Source organism: Vulpes lagopus, chromosome 2 (genome assembly GCF_018345385.1).
Source record: "Vulpes lagopus strain Blue_001 chromosome 2, ASM1834538v1, whole genome shotgun sequence".
In the NCBI taxonomy this organism is placed as follows: domain Eukaryota; kingdom Metazoa; phylum Chordata; class Mammalia; order Carnivora; family Canidae; genus Vulpes; species Vulpes lagopus.
This window is the reverse complement of record NC_054825.1, coordinates 153,003,356-153,020,450: the sequence shown is the minus strand read 5'-3', so window position 1 is coordinate 153,020,450 and position 17,095 is coordinate 153,003,356. Positions and strand designations below refer to the sequence as shown.

General features: G+C 52.0%; 1 protein-coding gene across 4 annotated transcripts in view; it reads left to right on the top strand.

The window, feature by feature from the left end:
* SYK (spleen associated tyrosine kinase) overlaps positions 1-17,095 on the top strand; it is an 83,523-nt gene that overhangs the window by 28,709 nt on the left and 37,719 nt on the right. For 3 of the 4 annotated variants that reach the window (XM_041746497.1, XM_041746494.1, XM_041746498.1), the window contains exons 2-3: positions 2,773-3,232; positions 5,206-5,366. In XM_041746497.1, coding sequence (XP_041602431.1) covers positions 2,819-3,232; positions 5,206-5,366 — 575 coding nt within the window. In that variant the 5' untranslated portion in view covers positions 2,773-2,818. The remainder of the gene's footprint in view (positions 1-2,772; positions 3,233-5,205; positions 5,367-17,095) is intronic. The other variant, XM_041746496.1, reaches the window with a different exon arrangement.

The following is a 17,095-nucleotide window of genomic DNA, read 5'->3' as shown; positions in this document are numbered from 1 at the left end:
GTGTAGGGAGCAGACCGTTTGGAGGGCAGGTGGCAGGATGAACTGGTAAGACCCCGCAACATGTGCTACCAGGGTGACGATGGGAGTTGGTGAGAAGCCATGGCTGTGGGACGTATTTAGAGGAGAACTGAGGTGAGATCCCCGGAGGTCCCTGGTCCACCCTCCAGCACGGAGCTCACTGCTTCCTAAAGGAATGGACACCCCAGGGAGTGAGCAGGCTGGCCCCCGCCTCCGTGGGGCTGTGCGCTGTTACAGGGAGGGCTCTGGAGACTCCAGGGTCTTGTCCTCAGCTGCTGTTTAAGGTCAGTGTCATTTCCCCGGTTAGGGCCGGCCGAGGGAGGGATGCGCCTGAGCAACCAAAGCCCCCTCAGGGGCCCTCGAAAGCTGAGCTGTGTGTTGGACGTGCAGGTGGAAATATCAGGGGCACGGTGTTCAGGTCAGCAGCTCAGTGGGTGCAAGTGAGTGTGCAAGTGCTGGGCCTGCCGGTAGCAGGGGTGGGGGTGGGGGGCATGTGCAGGGGGAAGATGAGGCCGGAGACCCAGCCCCAGCACCCAATGGGTGCAGAGTAACTGAAGGAAGGAGCCACGGAAGCGGGGGTCTGCAAAGGAGAGAGACGGACCCAGGGAAGCGCAGGGGCTGGGCTCCGTCCAGGGCTTCTGGAGGTCGAGCCAGGTGAGGCGAGTCAACAGGCAGCGCGTGCGGGTCTTGGATGCAGGTCCAGCGAGGGGCATGGCAGCCACCCTGTTGACACTGGGGGCCACATTCTGATGGCACAATGCATTCTGCGTTTTGACGGAGCCCACATGACGTGCAGCACGGGTCTGCAGGCAGATAAGCTGGATGTGCATGCGGAGAGTGGGGCCCTGAGAGCTCCATGGCACGGCCGGAGCCAAGTGCAAGGATGGTGTGCCCAGGGGCCTCTCTGACAGGAGGCAGTGGCCCAAGAGGGGAGACCAGTGCCATAGATGGGGGTGCCTAGAGGGAAAAAGCACTGGAAGAGAAATACTGCTCCTTCCCAGAGAGGTCTTGTTGTTAATGGCACCCTTGGACATACGTGTGAGTATAGACAGGATATAGCATAGCAAACCTGGCTGAGACAGGAACTACTAGAACCCCGACGAGAAAAAACTTATGATTTTAGTCAAATGCAAAAAAAAAAAAAAAAAGAAAGAAAGCCGGAAAATTGTTTATATCATTACATTATAATAAACCTGATTTTTTGGGGGGTGGGGCTCACTCAGGAGAACAGATTTGCAGTATTGGCTGGAGATAGTCATTACCTGTGTCTGGCAGGTATTCTCGTGTTTGATCACTGCTTGTCAGGAAATCTGTGTTGTGGAGACGCTGTATTCACATGGCCGTGTGCATGTCTGTGGTGTGTGTTCTGTGCGCGTCCGAGTGTAACACAGAGGGGTGTGCGCTTTCCTCCCTAGGTGTACAGACGGAGTTACCCAGGTAATTTTCCATTGGTGACCAGCCCCTTTTGGTTAAAATATAGGCTTCTTTGGATATTTTTTGGATAATGGCATATTCCGTTCTCATCTACAAGCACAACTGAGGGAACACGCCCTCCCGGTTACAGATGCAGCCGCTTCCTCCATGCCACTCTTCTGAAGAGCACACGTCCTTGTTGTGCGAGGAGCAGCTTCTCTGGGACAGGTGTCCTCATGAGATGCAGAACCCGCGCTGGTTCTATAATATCAGCCACGCACATGGTGCATGGTGGGTGCCAGGAAGTGGTCTACAGAAGGACAGGGAAGGGACAGCCGGCCGCCCAAGGCCAGAGGCACCTGCGGAGAGGCTGTGCCTCTTCATCCTCGGGGTGTGGGCTTGCAGTCCTGTCCCTGGAACCCCCCACCCCCCAACCCGCCCAGACGGGCATGCATGGGCTGTGGTGCCAGCCATCCCAGTCTTACACAGTATGTGAACACGGCTAGTGCCTGGGCTGTCTGGTGAGGGCCTACCAGATGAGACCCACTCGAAGGCCAGTGTCCAGGTACAATAGTTGGGGAACATCTTTGCTGCCCATGACCAGCCATGCGTGTCTGTGACGGCTGTCTCCATCTCCCAAGGCCGCTGGGCCAGGCTCTCCTGGCTCGGTGCTGTCTGCCTGGTGAAGTGGCTGCATGGTAGGTGCGCTATGCACCTGCCGGCCAGCGGGCCAGCGTGCAGGCCGTCTTCCCATGGGACTTCCCTTTGTGATGTGTCTCTTAGAATTATCTGTCCCTACCAAGAAAAAAAAAAAGAGGTTAACCTGGTCACATTTGTCTACTGCTCTGTATTGGAGCTTGATACTAAGAGGGCGTGTTTGGAAATTGATTCTGTGCAAAAGATGGAAGGATGGGAAGGACCTGGTTCCACCGCCAGGTCCCAAGAGAGAAGAGCTTCCTGTCGGGAGGACCTGGCCCCGGTCAGCAGTTGAGCAACCTGACCTTGCTGCTCAGGTCCTGACCAATGTCCCATCTCCTCTCCTCTCCTCTCCTCTCCTCTCCTCTCCTCCCCTCCCCTCCCCTCCCCTCTCCTCTCCTCTCCTCTCCTCTCCTCTCCTCCCCTCCCCTCCCCTCCCCTCCCCTCTCCCCTCCCCTCCCCTCCCCTCCCCTCCCCTCCCCTTCCCTTCCCTTCTCTTCTCTTCCTTTTCTTTTTCTTTTTCTTTTTCTTTTTCTTTTTCTTTTTCTTTTTCTTTTTCTTTTTCTTTTCTTTTCTTTTTCTTTTTCTTTTTCTTTTTCTTTTTCTTTTTCTTTCTTCTTTTTTTTTTTTTTTTTTTTTTGCCAGGAAGACCTCCACGCGTGCCCTCGGCCCCTGACGGGGAGGTGCAGGCATGGCGGGAAGCATGGCCGACAGCGCCAACCACCTGCCGTTCTTCTTCGGCAACATCACCCGGGAGGAAGCGGAGGACTACCTGGTCCAGGGCGGCATGAGCGACGGGCTGTACCTGCTGCGCCAGAGCCGCAACTACCTGGGCGGCTTCGCGCTGTCGGTGGCGCACGGGAGGAAGGCGCACCACTACACCATCGAGCGCGAGATGAACGGCACCTACGCCATCGCGGGCGGCAGGACGCACGGCAGCCCGGCCGAGCTGTGCCACTACCACTCCCAGGAGTCCGACGGCCTCGTCTGCCTCCTCAAGCAGCCCTTCCACCGGCCGCCCGGGGTGCAGCCCAAGACCGGCCCGTTCGAGGATCTGAAGGAGAGCCTCATCAGGGAGTACGTGAAGCAGACCTGGAACCTGCAGGTGCGCCTGGGGCTGCGAGAGGACGGTCCCCCCTCCTGGGGGGGTCACTTCAGAGAGGGCAGCCTGGCCTGTGGTGATGCGGGTCACCCAGCCACCCAGCTCACACGGGGGGACCTCCTGACAGGCATCCCAGGTGTCGGCTGCTTTTATGTACCTGAAGGGGGGCGCGTGGTACGTGCTGATGGGCTCCTGGTTCTGTAGCTTCTTCCTACCACATCTCCGTTAGAACATTCTGGGTGAGCGTGCACGTGGCTGCAGCACCTGTGGCTGGCTGACCGCCTGGTGTTCCCTCCCACGCCCTGGAGCGCACCTCCCTGGCACCCAGTGACCGGCACTTAGTGACTCCAGGAACTTCCCTCAGCCCGTCATTTGCAGCCCCCGGGCACGATGACCCCCAGCACGGCGGCCAGCCCCAGGGAAGGCACAGGTGTTGAATTAGCCAGACTGACAAGTCGTCCCCCGGAAGGGCCCCGGATGGTGAGGCAGCTCGGCTCACCGCTTGGACCTGTGTGTGCACGTATTTCTCTTGCACTTCCCTGTGTTGGTGGTGCTAATGCACGTGGGTGTGAGATGGGATAGGTGCTTGGAGGGTTCTACACAGTGACTGCTTTCCCTCCGTGAGTGGGGTCGACACGAATTCATGCTTACAGGCAGGTTAGCAGGACTCTGGTCAGGAGTTGTCATTAGCATTTATTAGATATGCCTGAGACCATCTTTTTTACGTTTTTCGAAGTCAGACAGATCTGATTTATGGAGTTATAACCTATACACAGTGATGTTAAGCTTTTAGGGGTACAGTTCTATGATTTTTGACCAACACAGGGCCCCATGTAGGTCCCACCACAATCAAGATGAGCTGCTCCCAGCCCAGCTCCCAGCAGCCTCCCTTTGGTCCCACAGTGATTGTCTTTTCCAGAACGTTCTATAGGAAGGGACTCACAGGCCTGTAGCATTTTGGGCTGCCTTCTTCCCCTCTGCATGATGATGCATTCACGACTCAGAGCCAAGTAGCATCCCGCTCCTTTCCCTTTGAATGGCTTTGTTCTGGCTGCCGCTCTGGGTTGCACCTGTCACGATTTCTGTGTCTCAAGCCACCTGTAGCAGGACAGATTTTCCATCTCCAGCTCCTCCCTGTCCTCCCTCCTCCCTTCCCGCGTCTAGATTGGGTTCCTTATAATGTTTACCTCCTCTTGTCCTCATCGTAACTTCCAATGATCCAATGTGGGGTCTTCATTCACAGCTGCGGGGGGTACCTCACTCTCTCCACTCCCTAAGCACGGTTGGGAAGGGAGGTCACCCAGCTGTCAGCCCCCTCCCCATGTGTTTTCCACGTCATCCGTGTCCTGTGGCGACATCTCCTGCAGTGTGAGGGCTTGGAGGAGGCCTCGGCGGGCAGCCAGGAAAGCCATGTGTCCTTTGTGGCACATGTCCTGGGGCTTCTGAGTGGTCGGAGGGGTGGGGCTCTGATGCAGAGTCATCAATTCATGCAGGACTGCCATCCCTCTGGACCTCGGGGATGGTGCCAGATGGTTTCTAAAGCCCTGTTTGGCTTAAAAAGGCCAACCTCCAGGGATGCCTGGGTGGCTCAGCGGTTTAGTGCCTGCCTTTGGCCCAGGGCATGATCCTGGAGTCCCGGGATCGAGTCCCACGTCGGGCTCCCTGCATGGAGCCTGCTTCTCCCTCTGCCTGTGTCTCTGCCTCTGTGTGTGTGTGTGTGTGTGTGTGTGTGTGTGTGTGTCTCATGAATCAATAATAAAATCTTAAAAAAAAAAAAAAACAAGGCCAACCTCCCAAAATCTACATTGTGACTTATACACTTAAAGGTACTTAAATCACATCTAAGAATCTTACTGGTTTTATTCAGAAAATGAATGAATTACCACTGTCAGGACTTGGGACAGATTTGAAATGATTTCTGTGTCTTTCTTTTTTTCATTTTTACCAAGTACCACTCTGCTTCCTTCTCGTGGCAGGGTCAGGCTCTGGAGCAGGCCATTATCAGCCAGAAGCCTCAGCTGGAGAAGCTGATCGCCACCACGGCCCACGAAAAAATGCCCTGGTTCCACGGGAAGATCTCACGAGTTGAATCTGAGCAAATTGTCATGATAGGCTCCAAGACAAATGGAAAATTTTTGTAAGTATGCTGTGTTTTCCATTCAGCTCCTATGGCCGGGCCTGCTCAGACAGCTGGGGCATCTCAGCTTCCCCATTGCTGGAGCCTGAGGAAGACGCGGGCCCACTGAAAAGACGTTCCCAAAGCCATCCCTTATAACTTGGCATCCTTTTTGCCCAATCCTACCCCAAAGGAAACACTCTTCTTGGGTCCTGAGGGACATAACATGGAAAGAAATGTTACTCCGCCACATATTTTGCTTTTCGTGGCAAATAGAGGATGTGTAACGATATCTGTGGCTGTCCCTCTGAAGTAAAAGCACTGCGGTGGCTCGTTCACTCACAGACCCCCACCCTGAGATCTCAGACCTGACTTCTCTGGTGTCACGTGGAACTAAATGCCTGTCAGGTAGATACCAAAGAAAATTTGCTGAGGGTTTGAGTGGTTTCCTGTGATGGCTTTGATCACAGGCAGGTTTGTGGACTTCGGCCTTACAAATTCAGAAATGAGGGTGTGCATCCCTAGCTGTGTTCGTTATTACCCTAGTGACTGATGGACCTCAGTGCTCGAGGTCCTGGGGACACAGGCCACCTCGGGGTGGGGCCAGCAGTGGAGGACGGTTTGAGGCTGTCTTAGGCAGGTGCGGTGGTAAGCCAGCACGGGGGTATGGCTGGCAGGGGAACATTCACCTGGTGAATTCCACAGGTGCTAGCTGGGTGCCCCAAGGGATGGTCATCACATTCTTGTCTTGGACACTTATAAACAACACTTAGCTCCATGGTCAGGCATGTGGAGTCACACCAAGTAGTCTGTAAACTCTTCTAAAAACAGGAGTGTTTTTTGCTGAGTACCATCCACGAAAAGAATGTCTATCAGACTCTACTGTAATATCTTTTATTTGAAAAAAATTATCTTAAACACAATACTCTTCTTTTAAGAGTAAAACAAGAACAGAGTAGCCTGGGTTGGCACACAGTGGGAGCGGGGATGGTGATTTAGTGGGTGCAGTGGCAGCCTTCAGCAGAAATCCTGCAGGGGAGGCTTTTTTCCTTGTGTGGTACCTGTTTGCTTATTTTCCCCTGAGGTTCGGACTTTTACCATCTTCTAAGGAATAATTTCCAGCACAAATGTCATGAAACCGTCCACTTAGCATCCGGATGTGTGACATAAGCCCCAAGCGGTGTAATCCAAAAAGTGAGCTGGTTCAGACACCTGCTCCCAGGCTTGCTGGGGAACCACTGTACTCAGAGACGGCTGCCCACTCCCCACTCACACGGGGGGCTCTAGGACAGCTGAGGGCTCAGCCAGCTGCTGGCTCCTTCCCCGGCAGTGTTCTCATGCCTCATCCATGCTTCCCTGCAGAAGGTCTTTCCTGCCTACTTTCCAGTCATTGGAGCTGGCTTCGCCGTCCGCGAGCCAGCATCCTCTAGAATCCACATTGCAGTGACTGCCGGCACCGTTCTGCATGTTAGAGATGGAGCCACACAACTGTCCACCTCCTGAGCCCAGCATCTTGGGAGAAATGGACACTGAACAATTGAACAGAAACCGTATAGTAGGTTAGAGCACAGAAGTAAAGGGATAGAGCACTCTGGGATGGGGATATAGGGTTCTGTTTTATGCTGAGACAAGGGGCCTTGCTTCGAGCAGAGACCTGAAGGCAGTGGGGAGCTGCCGTCAAGGAAGCAGCATGTGCCCTGGGCGGGGCCGGGCCTCAGAGGGCCAGTGGGCACTAGAAGCATCAGTCGGTGCATCTTTGGGAAAGAGTTAGGGCAGTCAGCTGAACCCGTCTGGCTGGCCAGTGGGACCTGTCTGGCTGGCCAGTGCAGACGTGCAGGAATAAGCACGTTTAGAGGCCACATGGTGCATGTTCATGCTTGAACCCAAGTGTGATGTGAGTTTTCCTGCAGATTTCAGGGCCTCTCTGCCTTCTCATGTCTGAGCACAGGCACTGTGTGTAGGGCTTGTTGGAAGACAGTGGTGCGGTGGCTCCAAGGCCCTGCTTCATGGCTCTGCACTGTGCTCTGTGCACCTGGCTGTGGTCAGGGCCAGAGCTCTTCCCTGTAGACATGCCCTCGGTATGAGCATGGCTCCCCTGTGTCCTCTGGTGTCCCTGGCATGAGTTTCAGTGAGAAGGAAGGCGGGATTTCAGGTGGGGATGGCCATGTGGGATGCTGTACTTGATGAACGGGCCTCGCGTCTACCCTGTTTCCCCATGTTTACGGTTCCTTTTTTGACCTCGTCTTGTGGCTTGATTTTCCCCACATGAGGCTGACCTCACTCTGCATTGTTGGTTTCCTACACTGGTCTGTTCCCAGCCCTTCTAGGGCATAGTCTGGCTGCAGTCAGAGGCCTGCTGCATGCTCCCCACTGCCTCGCTCAGGGCACTTGTTTCCAGCATGACCCTGTCTGAGACTTGCCACAGCCAGCCTGCCCTCCCTGGGGCCTCCCAGAGCACCTGGCAAAATGAGAAGAACCAAGGAGGCTCTCAGATCCAGAAACAAAACCTACTTTTTGTGACTCTTAATACTGGACATCCACAAACTTGATTTAATGCATGTCAGCGTGTGGTGCATCATGTCTAGCTCTTTGTAGAATGCTAATAAATACAGATCTTCCTCAACATATGTTGGGGTTATGTCCCGATAAACCCTTTGTAGGTGGAAAATATCATAAGTCCAAAATGCATCTAATACACCTACCCTACTGAACAAACACCACAGCTGAGCCGAGCCTGCCGTAAATGTGCTCAGAACCCTTCACAGGAGCATGGAGTTGGGCTAAACCATCATACAAAGCATATCTGATAGTCAAATGTGGACTGTCTCATGCAATTTATGAAGTGCTGTGTGGAAAATGATGCACAGAATGGTTATCAGTGTGTTGGTTGTTGCCTGGCGGCTACGGCTATCCATCCCAAGGTCACACAGAGGACTGTACCGCATACCACCAGCCCAGGAAAAGATCCACATTCAAAATCCGAAGTATGGTTTCTCCTGAATTCCTATCACTTTCTCTCCATCACCATAAAGCTGAAGAATCACAAATCGAACCGTCTTGAATTGGGGACTGTGTTTACAGGCTGGTTTGGGGTCTTGAACGAACACAGACTGTTGAGGCCAAAGGACACCCTTGGGCAACACTGAATGTTTGCAGTTTCCACTTAGATAACAACATGGACAGTCAAATGAGGAAGTGCAAGAGTTCGTCCTAGAACCTCTATTTTACATTACGATTCAATGTGACAAGACCCCTCTCTTGGGAAAACACACACTCCTGTGACCCATAGAAGACACGGATGAAAAGTTAACATGTTTTAAAAAGTGTGAGGCCTGCATGAGGCAGTGAATCTTCATGGGAACAGCTCAAGATGCAGGATATAAATCCCAGAAACTCCTCACCTCCAGGCTGGGGCATATCTGGGGGATGCTGGCCACCTCAGGACCAGTCTTTTCTCCGCATGAATTGGTGCAATGGCAGACTTGAGTCGGAAGGCACCTTACTGCTCATGGGTGTAAGTCCTTGATTTTCTGAAGAGGAGCTTAGACAAAAGGGAGTTTGCCTAGGGTTGTCAGGGAAGTAGGAGATGAGAGCCCAACCAAGGGCTCTGACAGATGGGTCTGGACTGAGACAAATGCCCAAACTACCAGCAGCTCCCTCCCCACCCCCAGTCCCCATGAAAAGCATGGCACCAGGGCATGTCTACAGGAAATGTCAACTTTTCTGTGTCCTGTCTCCTGTCCACACACCCTGCTGGGACCACTCAGGGGTTACTTTGGGAAAATAGGTGTTGGGGTCTTTGCACCATACTCGAAGAATAAAGGGTGTAGGATTGGAGGCTCTTTACTGCAGAGATGGGCCATGTGGGTCTACTGACCCTCTTGTGAAGTCATCTGTGGTGTTTCTAGAGATGATTATGCATCACCTGCTGCTATAGGCTGAACATTCTCCCCAAATTCAAATGGTAAATCTGAGCCAGTGTAGCAGCACTTGGAGGTGGGCTTTTGAAGGTGGGTGGGGTTAGAGGAGGTCATGAGGTGGCCTATGAAGGGTTAGTGTCCTCTTAGGAAGAGGAGGATAGAGGGCCTGATGCGTACACATGCCAGGGCATGGCCCTATGAGTGCACAGCCAGGCAGTAGCACCAACCAGCCAGGGAACATGCTCTCACCAGACACTGAATCGACCACACCTTGACTTAGACTTCTGGCCTCCAGAGCTGTGAGATGCCAGTGCTTAAGCTGGTGTTCTAAGACACCTGTGTGTGTCTGGGGTCTGCCTGGCCAGACGTGCGGACAGAGATACCCCACATTCCCTGTCATGGGCCTGCAGATAGGGGTCAGGGCTCTGCCTTCCTGGTGACACCAGGGACCAGGAGGCTGCAGGCCCTCAGCTCTCTGAAACCCCCCACAACAACATGGTTTGCCGCTTTGAGAAATTAGTCACAGCTTGAGTATGACTGAAAAATGAATTTGTGAAAAAATGTAAACAACTTACTTTCCAAAAATTACGTATCCCCCACTCCCAAAAGAAGGACCCAGGATTGGTGGGGTCCAAAGCATACACAGTTTGGAGACCTGCTTTAAAAAAAAATAAGAAAGAAAATTAGGTACAAAGTATATTTTTTAGAATTAGAAAAAAATGCAATAAGTGACAATCTTTTTAAGCTGGGAAATATAGCAAACATACAGAATTTAGAAAACACTAATGTAATTTTTGATCTAACCACCCAACACATCTCTGTAGTACCTTTTATTTTCTACATTTTTCAACAGTGTAACATTTGACTGCCTCTTCCATGGACAAAAATGCAATAATGTTATTTCCTACATATGCAGAAAACATAGTCCTTCCTCTGAGTGGACAACTCATTAGTAGCAATGCAGGCACATCTGCAAGATCATTGTCAACCTCAGGGTAGGAAGTCGAAATGGAGGAAAGAGTGGTCTTCTCTGATTGTGATTAAGTGTCTTTTACAAATCATAAGGAACCCAAGGCTGCGCGGTCACAGTGCTGAGCCCCTCCTGGGTGGGATGGGCGTGCAGAGGTGCTTCTCAGCACATGGTGCAGCCTGGGCAGTGTCAGCCCACGTGCATGTGCCCTTCCTTCATCATGTAAAGTGTCTGAGAATGCAAACAATCCCAAAGTTCCATATTCTAGAAAAGAAAAAAAGATAGAACCATCACTTCCTCAGGTTTGGTCCCCAGGTAAGTATTTGATTGTGGCTTAGAGTCCTTGCAGTTCTTAACAGAGTCAAGAGCCACTTCAGATGACCTTTACGGTACACAGAAGGTGGCTCCCTGAATTAATTTTACAAAGAAAAGATAGTATTTCGATTTGTCAAAAGACTTGTCACACCAGTCAGTCTCCAGCACCACATGTACCATAGCATCTCTTTCCTGATTTTAGATGTGCGCTATTGAAAGAGAGAAGCTGTGAAGGTTGTCATTCATTCATTCAACAAAATGATGGTGCATTCCGCCAGATAGGTGCCAGGCTCTATAGAGGGGCTGTGGAGACCACGGGAGACAGGACGGACGCCGGCCCCCAGCTCACCAAGCTTGCAGGCAGGGGGCTGATGTCCGACTCGGAAAGATACACAAACCGCTGAGTGTGTGGTGCTCCATCCACCACGGTCACCCCGTGTAACCTACGCACACTGTTGACACTCAGTATGTTCTTGTGTTTCTGTGCACGTGTCCATTGTTCTTCAGCCCCCACTTCCTCTGAATGCCACTAGTGCAGGGATGGTGGCTGCTATTTCCACGGGTGGAACCCGAGTGCTCACAGCAGGGCCTCCCCGGGAGCCCTCGTTCTGAGGAAAGGGACATTTATGTGTGCCCTGAGCAGTGAGGAGAAGAGAGCTGGTACAGGAGGGAAAAAAGTGCAGAGGGGGGCAGCAGGAAGCGTCCGTGCAGAGCCTTAGGGCCCAACCCAAATGACCTGAGTGTTGCAGCCACACGGGACAGGAAGCCCCTCCTCATCTGAAGGGCGGCCTCTGAGCAAGTGCCAAGTAGGAGTGCAGCTTGCTCTCCAGACCTCGTTTCCAGCCCTCCTGGAACAGCAGCTTCCCCCCACGTGGCATGCTTTTACGTGCCTTGCATCTGAATTTCAGGTGCCCCCTGACGTTCCTCCCCTGTCCCTTCCAAGGAGAAACACTTTAATCAGAATCATCCCCACCTTTTTAGCCATTTCCAGGTAGAGCGTGACGCTTCCATTATGTCTCCCTTTCTCTTATCCCTTCCCTTCCCTCCCCTCCCATGCCCTTCTCCATCATACTACACCCTCCCCAGCCTCCCTCTCCCTTACACATATGTGCACACGTGCACATTCATGTCTCTCCCATTCGTGGCTCCATGAGAGGTGCTGCAAGTGAAGCAGTGAACAACATGCGTGGAGGGCCCTGTGAAGGTGTACAGCATTCTGGGGACTAGAAGTTTCAGTGACTGCGGCTGTCTAGAGCAAAGAGCTGCATCCAGCCAGAACGCAGGGTGTGCGGATCAGAGCCCTGTGGCCTTTGTCTCGTCCAGACCCAGCTTGGGGATACCAGACGGCGCACCTGTCACCCTTGAATATTAGTACCTTTCACCAGTTCTCTGCCCCCCCTCCCACCTCCCCTGCCTCACCAGGTAGACTGCATGGCAAGTGGTGGAGACCTCACCTTGGAAGTAGGTATTAATAATGTTTTTCAATGCAAGGACAACTTTTTGCCACTTGAGAAACACATATTCACAGTATGGTACATTTGTCAGACACCAGGATAGCGTGTAAGGGTACACGTTCGTGTGTCCTGAGAACAAGGAACAAATGTGACTTCAGACGATTCAATTTACCTCCCTGAGCTGAGATCACTCAATAATAGGATGGAGAAGGAAGTTGACGTTTTACCTGAGTTGTTATGGAGACAGAGCAGATAACATGCGTCAAGCTAAGCCAGTGGCACTAGTGTCTGTGCTCCCTTCGACTGTGATTATTTTCTTTTGTCAGTTCTGGAAAATATTCAGCCATTTTTCCTCAAACATTAATCTTTTTCTTCCATTCATTCCTTTAGAGGCTCCTATTAAACACGTAGTAGACCTTAATTCATCCTATATATATTCGACCCATATATAGTCCCTTATTTTCTGCCATCTTTTTTCCGCGTGCTGGACTGTGTGATAGCTTGGATTTGTCTTCTAGTTCACTAAATGTCCCTCCATCTGTGTCTCATCTGCTTTTCAACTCAACCACCATTTTTCCCCCACCAATGGCATTTTCTTTTTAATTTCTAGCCATTCAGTCTGTGGTGGTGGTTTCTCAGATATTCCTGAGCACATTAGAGTATTTTCATGCCTGCTTGATACCATCTTCTGTTTCCTTGAACATTTCCTACATCATCAACTGATATTCCAGTGATTGATGATTCCCCTACAAAAGTCCTTGGAGGCATAAACCTGTCTCCTCCGCTCTTTCCCTCCCTCCCCTCGTTTTCATAACTCATGCTTCCTTAGGTCTTCATGATATTTGTGAGCTCATGTTTGATTGATATGCACTTGTGGGAATCCTGAGTGTCCTGTGTTGGGAAGGTGGTCTTCCAGAGTGGAAGAGGGCTGCAGCAGTGGCAGCAGTAGCTGCTTTTCCTCCTCCTCCTCCTCCTCCTCCTCCTCCTTCCTCTTCTTCTTCCTGTTCTTCTCTCCCTCCCTCTCCCCTTCTTCCTCCTCCTCCTCCTCCTCCTTCTCCTCCCCCTTCTCCTCCCCCTTCTCCTTCTCCTTCTCCTTCTCCTTCTCCTTCTCCTTCTCCTTCTCCTTCTCCTCAGGGACTCAAGTTTTAGGGCCCACCTGCTGGCCCCATCCACCATAGCACAGATGCTGGTGTTTGCCCTTATGCCAAACTCACATTTTTATTGTTGTTCTTATTTACCACTCACTTTCTCCTGCTCAAGTCTCACCTTCCTTTTTGTGATATACTTAAATTCCAAAAGCAAAGTGTGGGTTGAGAAAAGCCCTAACCTTCGTTTGTTGATGAGTGAGGTTGTGTGTGGCTGGCCCAAGCCCCACATGCCACAATGAACACCCAGGACTGTCTACACTCTCCAGTGCCCCCATCACTGGTCAGAGGGCAGCGGGCTGTTTGACATGTGTGGTTCCGTGGGTCTAGGTCAGCATTGAGACAATGCCTGTCTTCAGTAAAAGTTCAGGGGGGTTGTGCATTGATGTCAGTAGCAGCTCGTTGATCTGACCGAGGTCCCCGTGTAGCTAAACGAGGGGAGTGTGACCTAGTTGTGCCTCATGAACTAGAGTAGAAGGAGAGGCAAGGGCCTCAGGTGGGGACCCATGTTCTGTGACAATCCTGCTTTGCATGGAACATACATGTGCCTCCTCTCCCAAGAGGAACATACATGGTCCTCTTGCTATGGTGCAAGGCTGCAGTGCCCAGAAGGTGTGTATTCTTTGGTCTTTTGTGCATCAGTAGGGCTCCTGTGTTGGGCTCAGAAGGCCACTCATAGAACTCCCTCCCTGCTCTCCTGCTCTGCTCTCTAGAAGCCACTGTTCCCTGGATGGTTGGCTGAGAACTGGCCCGAGGCCCCACCGAGGACAGCGTCCACCCTGGACAGGAGCACAGGCCTTGTGGGAACCCTCCTGGTCTATCCATACAGCCCACCCCAGCCACAGTGGTTGTCATGAGTTATCCCAGCCCTCCTTCCCCTCCAGCCAGCCATGCTCTGTGCCACATGCTAACAGCACACAGGAGATTGAGACTGATGGGTTGGCTGGGCTGTGCCCTGCTGTTGGGTTCTCTCCGCAGCAGACACAGCACAGTGGCCCAGGACCTGGGGAGTGGGGGAGGGGCTTGAGAGTCCTCACCTCCCTGCCAGGGCCTGGGCATCACCAGTACACATTCTCTGACCTAGGAGACCATAGGAGGGTGGACAAGGGGTTCTGCTCCTCCAGGCTGTGGATAGCACGACTAACGCTGCTCCCCACACCGCACCTGTGCTTTGCCATCTGTGAGGTGCAAGGTGGTTCATCACAGAGCCTAAGACATCCACCCTAGGAAGCAGGGTGTCCGCCCCACCTGACTGAGGACAGTCACCAAGCCATGCAACATCGAGACAGCCTTAAGACCAGTTAGGACAACTTCGAAGCATAGCTATGGTTCAAAGCACTGAAACCCCACATTCTGTGATAGCAAAACATAAATGCATTGTGAGCTTGCTTCTTCCAAGACACTCCCTGAGAGGAAACACACTAGGGCCTCTGTGAACCTTCCTGAAGTTAGCTGACCCCAAGGGCAGGAGGAAGAAGAGAGGAGCTGGAAAATTATTAGCCTTTGCCCTTCCCTCTGTGGGGGTCTGTATGACAAACCTGGTGGGCATGCTGGGGCAGAGGGAGCTTTCCAAGGAGCAGGAGGGGGCCAGCAGGAGGGGCCACTTCAGCTTCCAAAGCAGAGTATTCCAAGTGTGTTAGATTAAAATAGCCCAGCCCAGGAGCTGCCCGAAGCCAGCAGCCTCTTTACAGTTCCTGGCGGTTACTGTCACTAGGACTCTGGTCCTAGCCGCCTACAGAGGTAGGGCCTATGGGTTTCCCTTCTCTGCGACTGTTTCCTGTCAGCTGCCTCGGGGCTGCCAGGCAGCAGGTCTGCTGTCCCTGGAGTGCGCTCACCGGGTAGCTGTCGCTGCTGGCAACCCGGGAGCTGACACGGCTGCCTGGCTGGAGCTCCCGGAGAGAGGGACTCCCCTCCAGGACCTCTGCCCTGGGGGGCCGTGAAAGAGGCCTTTGCCGACACCACTTGTCCAGAAGAAGGACACGCTGTCTTTCTGCCTTGCTGCAGATCTGGTTTTATACCGTTTTTATCGTGAAATCTAAAACACACGAAGGGAGCACTTGGGAAGCTCAGTTGGTTAGGAGTCTGCTTTCGGCTCAGGTCCCTGATCCCAGGGTCCTAGGATTGAGTCCCGCATTGGCTCTCTGCTCAGTGGGGAGCCTGCTTCTCCCTCTCCCTCTGCCACTCCCTCTGCTTGTTCTATTTCTCTCCCAAATAAATAAATAAAATCTTCTAAAAAATAAATTTAAAAAATGCACGAAGGAGTACATCAGTCCTTGGTGCAGGCTCATGAATACTTACAAAGCAAATACCCTCAGAGAAGAGATATAAAGCACCAAATATCACAGGACACCCTCCCCACTCACACCTCCAGGACACCACCACTTCCTGGATTCTCGTGTCCGGCGTACCCTTCCTTTTTCAATGCTTCTTTTTTGGTTTTATCACCTAGGACTTAGGTGTACATCTCTAGACAGACCATTTGCTCTTGCCTGTTTGGGAACTTGTGCATATAGAATCGTGGCCTGTGTTTTGTGTGCATGGGAGTCACCTGGGTTTTGTGTCACTGCTATTTGTTCTTACTGTTCTGTGACATTCCATCACATGAACACCCCAGGATTGACACACTCATTCTGCAGTTGGTGGACATTTAGGATGTGTGCAGTTTTTTGTTTTGTTTTTGGCAATCACAGATAGAGCTGCTGGTAAACACACCAGCCTACTTTCTGGGCATGGCGGGGGCATAAATTTTTATATATTTAACAGATATGGAAAAGGGTGTAGATATAGAGGGATTTCTGCCTCACGAGGATCGACAGGCATGATGTTCATGGAGAATCCTAAACTGTCTCCCGAAATGGTCAGACTCACACTCCCACGGCAGCACAGAGGGCACTCATTGCCCTGCTCTCCGGCAACACTCAGTATTAGCATCCTTTTTAATTTTTGCCAGGGTGAAGGGTGTGCCCAGGTATTTCCATTGTGGTCTTCCTTGGCCTTTTTTTTTTTTTCCAGATTTCTGATGAGGTCATTGCATGATCTCACCTGACAACCTGCCATCCTCTGTCTCAGTTCTTGATTGAAAAGATCAATCAAGGCATAAGGCAAGGTGTAATGGTGGAAATCGGGCACAAATTCAGAAAACCAGAGTTTGGATTCCTTTCCTTTTCTTGTTTCCAGGACCCTGAGGTCAAAGATGGGAAAGCCTGTAAATCAAGGAGAATGATATCTTCGTGAGCATCATCTTCCCGCCGTCACCTCACGTACACGTTGGCGGAAGTTCTTAATGCTCAGTGTTTGTTTTGTGTAGTTCCTCCAAACTGTCCTCTGCATTGGGCACTAATGCTTATGAAATGCACAAACTATGAGCCGTCATCCCCCATTCCCAGTATAAAATAGCTTCCTACAGAATAGCCTTAGCTCTCCTCCCATATGAAAACAGGTCTTACGTTTTCTATGTGGTGGCTTTTTATTTTGACAGCAAGCAGCCTCACCAGCTGTGGGACTCGTGAAGACAGGTTCACACCTGGGGTGCTGGTGGCCTGGTTGGGTTGGGAGGAAAGGAGCATTTCTCAAGGTGCAGAAGGTTTCAGAGGCGGCCCCACGGAGGACACGGAGGGTCTGGGCAGCATCCTTCCACCTGCTCCAGCTGCCCGAGCAGTGGGCTGGGGACGGAACTGTCCCCTGGTGCACAGCCACGCATGACTGTATGAGACCGTTATTCTTAAAACAGCTCCAGCCCCACAGTGCTGGCTCAGCCCTCTGGCTCAGGTGGCCTTTGGAGATGAATCCATGGGCGAGGACGGTGCAAACACGTCTGTTTCCAAAGCCCACCTCGGGGCTGTGACCTCTTGCAGCCCAGATGAGTTGAACCCTTCCTAAAAATGCAGTGCATTGGAGCATCTGCTACACATTTTGGGGTCTCCATGTTCTCAGGGCCAGAAAGGCT